Here is a 9,405-nt window from a genome sequence, read left to right as displayed (position 1 = left end):
CCGCTGTGCCTGCACCCGCCAAAGCCGCCACGCGCAGCGCGCGACCTCCACGCCGACGTCCGCCTGGAACCCTAAACCCTCGACCCTCAACCCCAAACCTCACACAAGCCCTTTGAACCACCAACACCCACCGGGAACAGCGGCACCTCCTCCGCGCGCTTCGCCTTGGAGCGCGCCCTGGCGAACGCCGCCGCCCGCTCCTCCGACAGGCAGGTGGGGAACCGCATCTGGCGGGGCGGAGCAGGGGGGCCACGCACGGGTGCGCGGGCGCTTTTGCTCGAACGCGCGCAGGATCGGGAGCAAAGACAGATGTGTGTTGAGAGGCGGTTTGCGGACGTTCCTAGTGCCGCGAGAGTACCACGGTGCCACACAGCGACCCGACATGCGAGACAGCACGCCACCTGTAGCCCCTCCCTCCAGTCATACACCAGGAATGTGCAGACACACGCACACACAAACCGACACATACACATGCGCACATGCGCACATACACATAAACACGCTCTCATGCACACATAACCACATGCACCCATGCACACACACATGCAAGCACACATTTGTGCACAAAAGACCATGCCAGCATCAGCAGGTGCAGCACAAACCCGCCCCACCTGCACTCGCCGCGTGTCGCAGGAGCGGTCTATGAGGTAGGCCCCCCAGCTGCTCAGCAGCAGCAGGTACCGCGTCCCATCCGCCTTCCACGTAACCCAGTACCTGCCACACGGGGGTTTCGGCGACGGGGTGATAAGCCTTCCAGGGATCCACCCGACAACAGGCTTTCATTTTGTGGTGGCTGGGGACGCAGCAAGCGATGTCCTTTGATTCAAGGACATTCTCGTATGTTGGGACTGCCTGTAGCGGAGCGGAGCGCTGGCGGGTGCTCGAGGGCTCCGACGGCCCCCAGCTGTCGCACGGCTCGTTCGAATTGGGGCGGCTCCTGCAGCATGCGTCGCACCGCTTGGCCTTGATGTACTCGAGCTTCTCCCGGTCGAGGCTGACCGGCTGGCTGCCAGCAAACTGGGGCGCCTGCCCCTGGTACTGCAGGCTCGGCGGCTTGGCGCCCGGCGGGCAGGTCTGGGGGTCCTGGGGGACACGGGTGGACGAGGGCAAAGAGAGAGGGGGTTGCAGCGCGGCAAAGCGAGATGTGAGGCGGATGGGGTGTTCGGATACAGAGACGGAAGCATAAATCCTATCACTCAGGCTTCAGATTCAAGTCCTTGAAGACGAGCAGATTGCTACGAGAACAGCGAACCAGATCAGATCAGATCAGATCAGATCACCTGCATCATGATGGCGTCGTACACCTGGTGCGCCAGCCACTCCCGCTCCTCATCGGGGATGACCTCCCCAAACTTGTCGTCGTGCGACATGTGGCCCTCCTGCGAATCATACAACGACAAAACACAATGGGATAACGTAAGGATGGCGTCACATGGCGGGCAGGGGTGTGTTGAGATGGCGGCGCTGCATGGGGGTCGCGCGGCTGCGTGCAGGTGGCGTCTTCGTCGGCCGGCGTCGCACGATCCCGGTCGGCGGGGGGCAGGCGGACACACGCACAATGCAGGCACGCTGTCCAGGTAGATTTTTGAGCCGTTGCAGGGGGTAATCCAGAGCCCCCGCGATTGCGCGATTACGTGCGAGGCTGACAAACACCACCTTGTCCTCAAAAGGGGCGAGCAGCCCCGCGGCCTCGCCCAAGCTATGCCAGACAACCCCCTCCCTCACACCTGCTGGCCCTTGCGCTGCGCCGGGGCCGCGCCCCCGTCCGCGTCAGCGCCGTCATCGTCCTCCCCCGGCGTGTCGGGGCCCTTCCAGGCGGGCACGGGGGGCGTGAGGGTGGCGGCGGGGCGCACCTCGTGGTGGTACCTGCCAGCGGGCGGTTTCAAGGGTGCATGTGTATGTGTGTGTACATTGTGTGTGTTGAGCTTGGGCGGCTGCCCGTGATAGGTTGCAGCAAGCTTGGTTGCAGCAGAGGGCTGGTCGCGCGGCTGCAAGGCAGCGACCCGGCGGCTGCCGAGGCAAGAGGCGTGCTGGCGGCGCCGAGGCTCGTCCCCGCACTGAGCACGCGGGGTCGTAGCTTGCCTACGGCAGCTTCGCCGGATTGGGGCCGACACAGAACGAAATCCAACATTTGACAGCGCAAAAGGTGAACCAGCACTCAGATACTTGTACTGTCACCTGGCCGTCTGATGCTGGCTCTCCCTGTGCATCGCGTGCGCACGCTCACGCACGGGCAGATATACGTACACATCTGCAAGCACAAACACAAACACACACCACACACGCATACACACACTCAAACAACATCTCAACACACACCCACACAACATATATACACACACACCCTGAACTCACGTAACTCTCACACACACAAATAAAACATCCACACGCTTTTTACACAACAACTCACACACACACACTCACCTGAAGAGGTCCTCTATGTACTCGTGCTTATATATGCCTGGCGGCCGCTGCTGCGCGAACCGCCGCACTGCGCGCTCCACGCACATGCCCGTGGGCGCCAGCAGCCGCATCATGGCGCACGTGATCATGTAGCCGGTGCGGTTGAACCCGTGGGTGCAGTGGATCTGGGGGGTAAGGGGTTGAGGAGGTGCATACGAGGTTGCAGGGTTGGTGCGTGTGAGTGCGCGTGTGTGTTTGATGTACAGGGCTATTGCTGGGATGCCTGGCCCTGTTGATGTGTATAATCATCCAAAAAAGGCAAGTAACGCGGCAGAGGAGCAGGCTGGACCAAGGGCTGGGTGAGGGGTGCAAAGTTCTCACCAGGAAGTACGTGTTGGGGTATGACATCAGCGCCTTGTTCACCTCCCAGCACACCTGCGCCCGATGGCCGAGCGCAGCACGGCGCGGTGCGATGCATGTGGGTGGGGGAGCCCCTGGCATATACGGAGGCTCCAGGGTAGCATGCTGGCGCGCCCCGCACGCCACAGAGCCGGGCGCTGCAAAGCGCCCGGCGCCGGCGCTGCCAGGCGGGGATCGGCGGGGCCCCCGGCGTTTGGAAGTCCAGGGGGCGGCGCCGGGCGCCGCGGCGCACCTGGTTGACAGCCAGGGGGTCTGGGGACGCGTCCCGCCCGACGCATGGTACCTGCATGCATGGTGGCAAAGCGGGGCCAAGCGGCGGGACTCGCCCGAGTGCAGCGCGGGCAACCTCCCCGCATCGCGGGCCGCGCTAGAGGGCGGGCCGAGCTGCGCCCCGGGCCCGGCCCTAGCTGGCGCGGGCGCAGTGGGGCCCTGCAAGGCACGCGCCCGCACGGTGCCGTGGCGGACCCCAGGGCGGCCGCGCGGAGGGGCCTCGCAGCATCGAGGCCTTCGGCCCACTCGGCTGAACCAGCCAGCACCAGCATCCGCACCAGCCCTCGCCACCCACCCCTGCCGCCTCCCATCACCACCAACAGCCAGCATCCGCCGCCGGCACCCGCCACCACCACCCGACCACCATCGCCCTCCGTCGCCACAAGCTCCCCCACTCCCCGCCACACACACACAAACACACACACACACACAAACACACACACACACACAAACACACACACACACACAAACACACACACACACACACACACACGCGTGCGCGCACACACACACACCACAGTCACTCCGTCACGACCTCAGCCCGCCAGCTCACCTTTATGTACGCCACCCCCCCTGGCACCTCCGCCGGGCTGTAGTAGCGGCTGGAGTTGGTCAGGTCAATAAGAATGGCCAGCTGCGGCGTGAACGGCCCCTGCGACTGCAGGTCGTGGCGCCCCACGGCCCAGGGCGGGACCCACGTGCCGTTCTGTGCGGGCGCGGGCGCGGGGTTGGGGGGGAGTCAACGGGGTGGTGAGTGCCAGGGACGATTGCTGGCGCGCGAGTTGGGCCTGCCACAGCGGAGCCTCTTGGAAAGCGGCCGCGCCGCGCAACGTGATGGTCAGATGAGCGCATCTGCATGGCGCGTGGGTGACAGCAGCCCGCCGACCCTCTGCGCGTGCATTCCGTTTGATGCCAGCTCGCACACCCCGAGCGGACAGCATGCGCCGTGCCCTCGTCTTGCGATGGGCGTCTGCTGCTGCTGCTGCTGCTGCTGCTGCTGCTGCTGCTGCTGCTGCTGCTGGTGCAGGCTGCATCTGCTGCTGCTGAACGGATGGCTCGTGGCCCGTGCCGCGGGCGGGACGGCACCGTGGCTGCGGAGAAAGCAGCAACAGGTCGAAACCGCTGAGCCCCACCCACGACGCACCGTCTGCGCATGCTTGTTGGCAGTGAACGCCAACAATTTGTTGTGCGCCAGCATGCAGGCACTACCAGGGTCAAACTGGTATTCAGTCTCGATGCCTTGGCCCAGCCGCTGCCCCAAAGGCACCTGCCACGGTCGGAGCAGGGGCAGGCGGCCAGCCGGGCTCAACCCAGGGGTGACACTGAGGCGTCAAGCTGAGTTGGATGCTGCTGCGCCACGTGAGCTGCTCCGAGCATGCGACCGCAAGGCAGCTGGGCTGCCGGCGCGCTCTTGTGCGTGGGGAGCTTCGCCACGGCGCAGCAGCCATGCGGGCTGGGTCTCGCGCCCCTTGCAGGTGCAGCAGCCCCCCCTCGACTCCCGCAGTAGGCCTCGTCGGGCACACCTTGCAGGGTATGAAGGGGTGCAGGTCGGATACCTCGCCCATGTGTGGACATTGGCGCCAGCCCTTGGGGATCGGATCCTGGGGGAGCGTTTCCGCCGGTGCATGTCAGCGCATGCGAGGGCAGCGCGAGCGGCGCGCATCAAGGCATGCAGCCGCTGCGCTTGCGCCGTGCAGCCGTTGCATTGCGACCCCGCCGCATCAGCTGCACTGCAATCATATCGAGGGTTTCCGTGCAGCCTCTGAGACTCACAAATGGCCGGCCATCCCCCCTCATTCGTTTGTTCTGCTGCATGTTGGGCGCCTTGGCTCCACCCTGCCCTTCCCGTGCCCTATGTGCCTGACAAAAATGCTAATAAACCCTTTTCTGACTAGATATACGCGGATTAGGAGGCTCTCGGGCCGCTGATCGTAAGTACCGATCTGAAGTGCGAATTTACTTGCACATCTAGGACTTGCGTGCTATCAGGCATTTATGTATGATACTGAAGGGAGAGTTACAAGCGGTCGTAACGGTCGAGGCTTTCCCAGCAAGTGCATCGGGTGCGTCTGCAGCGAGAGTGCACGAGACACACCAACTGCACAACCGTATAGCATTCGATCTTATATAGGCAACAGTGTCAACACAAGTCTGTTTTGAATGTCATCAATCGATAGCCAGGCCGTCCACCCTTAGCACGGTCGAGCGGGCCTCGATCCATCGCTTGCAACAACACCATGCCTATCACGCGGTGCTTTGCAGCCCTAGCGCTGATCCTGGGTGCCTGGCCGCTCTTAGCAGCGGGCCTCTCTGACAAGGTGGGGTCATGCGGTCGAAAAGCAGCACCCCGCTGCTCCGGACCGTTCCACACATGTCGCCCAGCGCCGCGACTCATGCAGCGGCGCTGCTGCCCCGCCGACCGCAGGGAGTCATCTATCTTGACGATCTCACATTCAGCAAGGTGCGATTTCAAGCACAGACCGCCTGCGGGCTGGCACCCGGCCGGCGCTCGTCAGCCCGACGCCATGCGCGCCTGCCCAACGCGTGGCCAGATCCGGGCGGCACACGCAGGCCGTCAACCTCCATTCTGTAAGCTGCCAGCTGTGGCAGCGGGCCGCATCAATGACTGTCGCACGCCCTCTAAGTCAGGAGCCGCTGGTGTCGAGCGCAAGCCGCGTCCGCGTACAGCCACCCCCCCCCCAAAAAAAAAACACTGGCCCCGTTTGTCAACAATCCTGCAGATCGTCAACGGCCGAGAGGATGTGCTCGTGCGATTCGATAAGGAGTACCGTAAGTCAGCAACCGCCGCGACGCGCCCTCCCCTCGTGCTGCGCCCGTGCCAGGAAACACCTTGCTCACGCCTGACACTCCATAGCATCACAGCACATGACATCATGCTTTGTCAGCATCTTGAGGGGAACCCCTGCATGAGGCAGCAACCCTGGTTTGTTTTGTAAATTAAGTTTGTTATGGGTGGCCTTTGCAGCGCTGCAAAGGCCAACCTTTGCCTTGCCCTTCTGCCAATATCGCCCTTAAACCCAGCGCCACTCCCAACCCACCTTGCTGGACATTGACCCAACCCCCACCCCCTTTTGCCCACCAACTTCAAAATCATCTTCCAGCCTGGGGTGACGCCCACGACATATTCAAGGCCCTGGCAGTAGAGCTGGGGGAGGTTGACGCGCCGCTGCTGGTGGCTGGGGTACCCATTAGTAACCGCGATGAGTACCTCGTAAACCCGCGCCTCTCGGTGGGTTGGCGGGGGTTGGGTTGGTTTTGGTTTGGATTGATTTGGGTCGTTTTGTGTCAAGTTGGTCGATTCGAGATAGTTCCGGGTGCCGGGGCGCGGACGGTCGGCGATCCGCATCGCGGTTGCGGCGGGCTCGGGGCGTCCCCCCGGCCTGCGCTGGGGTTGGCAGGGCTGGCCGGCAGCCTGCGGTGCGGCGCGGCCGCTGCAGCCTGATCGTCCCCTGGCTTGTCTGAGTGGTCGGCCACACGCCTGGGCGGCGGCGCGCCAGTCATGTGTGCATGCCTCGCAACACCAGGCGGCCTGGGCATGCGGGGTCTCAGGTGGTGCCTCGTTGCCGCCGCGTAAGATTGAAGGCAGTGCAGGTTTTTTGCGAGAAACCAGGAGCAGCCGTGCCGCTGCTGCGTGCGCGGCGACGGCTGCCCCCTGTCGCCCGCAGCAGCTCGCAGCGCCGCGCCTCCCCATCACTCCGCTGCGCAGCTATAGAAGGGCGCCGTCACCACTCTCCTTGCAGCCAACCACTGCTTTTTCCTGCCTCCTGGCCCGCTCCACCCCCTCACCCCGGCCTCCTCCCCACCTGCCGACCTACCCCGTCACCCGCTGCAATCTGCGAATCCCCCAGCGCCGCTTTGACCTGGGGAAGCTCAAGGACGAGGACTTTCCAAAGTTCAAGCTGTTTCTGAAGGGCGCGGACCCCAAGCAGCCCCTGGACTATGCGGGCAAGGTTGACAAAGATGAGATGGCGGCGTGGCTGGTTGCCCACACGAGCCTCTTCATCGGCAAGAGGGTGGGTCTGCGGTGTGGGGCAGCGGCGCGCGCGTGATTTTTGGGTGGGGTGGGGGAAGTGCAGGATGTTGGGGTGTGTCCCGCTTGCGGGCTTGAGTGTGACGTGGCGTGAGTTGAAGACTGGGCTTGCAGTTGTGGGATCCTTTTTGACTGCTTGCTCGGGACTTGTTTCTGAACACACGCGTGCACACACACACACACACACACACACACACACACGCGCACGCATGCGCACACAATTACACGCACATCACACAAAATGCATGCATCACAGCGCGCACATAATCAACTTCCCACAATCCCCTTCCTCCCTCGTGCCTCTCTGAATTCCACACCCCCCAGGGCCAGCTGGAGCAGCTGGACGCAGCTGCCAAGAAGCTGGTCGCCGCCAAGCCCGACGACCGCCCCGCGGCCCTAAAGGCGGCCAAGGATGAGGCCACCGCGCTGCAGCTGACGCCGGTCCAGAAGGAGTTTGCAGAATACTACATCAAGACCATGAGCCGCGTCGTGGAAAAGGGCACTGCCTATGTTGAGAAGGTTTGTTTTATGGGGGGGCGGGGCAGCCTTGGCGAGCCGCCGGCAGGCGCCGCTGCGTGCTTGTGGGGCCGAAGCGTGCTGGTGGGGCGCGCGGTGTGGCGCTAAGGGATGCGCGGGCCACCGCCACGGGCACGGCTTGCTAATCCGCAGCGGTGTCTGAGCCCCGACCTCGCTACCTTCGGCAAGGGGTGGTTCACGAACCGCTTTTGCCCCTGTTGCATGGTGGTGCAAAACAAGCTGCACTCTCGTTTTGGGTCACCACCCATGTGCCTTCTGCGTTCCCCGCAACCCACAGGAGTTCCAGCGGCTATCCAAGGTTGCCGCGGACAAGGGCGTGTCTCCTGTCAAGCGGGAAACGTTTGAGTGGAAGGTGAACGTGCTCAGAAGCTTCATGCCAGCCACCAAGGAGGCGCCTGGCGGCGGCGGCACCCAAAAGGACGAGCTGTGAGGGAGTTTTCTTTACGAGTACTGGTGAACACTATCGTGGTGCTGCGACAGCTATATGTGGCTGCCTTAAACAACCTGTAATTTGTGACAGCTCGGTCTTTGTTTGCTCTGGCCCTGTGGGGACGCGAGCAGACACAAGAAGGGTGGCAACGCCGCTTGTCTGTTCCGCCTTCAGCAGGGCAGGGTGGCGATGCAGCTGCCTGCTACAGGGCACATGTTCTGGGCAGGGCAGCGAACAGATGGGCTGGGTTCCAATGCCTTCAGTGACAGTGTCTGCTGTTCCTTACATGCACAACACATAGGATTGGCAGATGCCAGCTGCTTGCTTGCTTTCACCTTTGAAATGTACATGTGTGAAATGTTCCAACAAGATTCAGCTGCTCTGCCAGTAGAACACTTGAACAAGGTGAGTGCTGCAGTGTGCAATTACACATTGATTGCGCAAGGTCAGTGACTCAATTTGCACTTGTTTGAGCGTTTCAGTTTACAGCAACTATCAACTTGCGCCACAACAGCAGGCCGCCAAAGCCCAGCCAGCCAAGTAAGAAAGGCCGCAAAACCAAGGCATGCTCTTAGCTGAGTTTCCGCTTCACTGCCGTTCCGTGTTTGTTTGTGGGAGCTTGAGCAAGCGGGGAAGCCCGTCTCGTGCAGGACCTCGGCAAGGCGGCCGCCCTTCATGACAGGCAAGCGCCTGCGTTGCTTCTTGCATGCGTCTAGTGGATGCGCTGGGTGACCTCCGCCGCCTGGTTGACGTCGCCAGAGCGCACGTAACCAACCTGAGAGCCAACCTGTGTTGGAAGGGGCACACGGAAGATGTCATAACTGTTGTCAGGTAGGGTGCACTAAGAACTACTAAGTACTTACCAGTACTACGAGACATCAAGGCTCATAGGTCGACAACTTCGACCACTGCACATGGACACGTCAGTTATTCTGATAAAACGACTTGACAGGACCATCTTTTTCGAGCCTGAGCTAACGCCCCCCAAGCACATTGGTTGATGGGGGGCCCCATGGCCCCCATCAACCAGCGTGCTTGTGGGCGTGAGGTCAGTGCACGATGTCGTGCCCTGCGCTGGCAGGTACACGCCCGAGGCGCGTGAGGCCGCGCACTGTGCCACCTGCCACCCACCGCGAGGTTGCGAGTGTTGCCGGTGGCTCCGGGGCTGATGGACTGGGAGCCGTGGAACTGCTGGCGGACCTGGCCGTTCAAGGACACGCCCACCTGAGGATGGGGGGGGGCATGCGGCCATACTACCCGCATTATCAGGGTGGGTGATGCATGGACTGCGTGA

At 62.6% G+C, this 9,405-nt stretch overlaps 2 protein-coding genes across 2 annotated transcripts; one reads left to right on the top strand and one right to left on the bottom strand.

Moving 5' to 3' along the window:
* Positions 1-86: 86 nt before the first annotated feature.
* Positions 87-4,291, bottom strand: MNEG_10507 (hypothetical protein; the record flags this gene model as incomplete). Its single annotated transcript, XM_014041022.1, has 11 exons — positions 87-227; positions 612-714; positions 956-1,083; positions 1,281-1,379; positions 1,728-1,866; positions 2,425-2,588; positions 2,785-2,838; positions 3,056-3,106; positions 3,647-3,799; positions 4,019-4,111; positions 4,238-4,291. 11 exons carry the CDS (start codon positions 4,289-4,291, stop codon positions 87-89), a joined length of 1,179 nt encoding a protein of 392 aa, XP_013896476.1.
* A 1,039-nt stretch (positions 4,292-5,330) lies between these two features.
* MNEG_10506 (hypothetical protein) lies at positions 5,331-8,111 on the top strand (the record flags this gene model as incomplete). The annotated part of the gene is made up of 7 exons (XM_014041021.1): positions 5,331-5,411; positions 5,519-5,554; positions 5,835-5,883; positions 6,216-6,343; positions 6,963-7,127; positions 7,469-7,663; positions 7,959-8,111. The coding sequence occupies 7 exons, from the start codon at positions 5,331-5,333 to the stop codon at positions 8,109-8,111; spliced, it is 807 nt and encodes a 268-aa protein (XP_013896475.1).
* Positions 8,112-9,405: the final 1,294 nt, after the last annotated feature.

The sequence above is a fragment of the Monoraphidium neglectum genome (assembly GCF_000611645.1).
Source record: "Monoraphidium neglectum strain SAG 48.87 unplaced genomic scaffold scaffold02344, whole genome shotgun sequence".
Taxonomy (NCBI): Eukaryota; Viridiplantae; Chlorophyta; class Chlorophyceae; order Sphaeropleales; family Selenastraceae; genus Monoraphidium; species Monoraphidium neglectum.
Note: the sequence above shows the minus strand (reverse complement) of the source record. Positions and strands in the feature narration are given on the sequence as shown.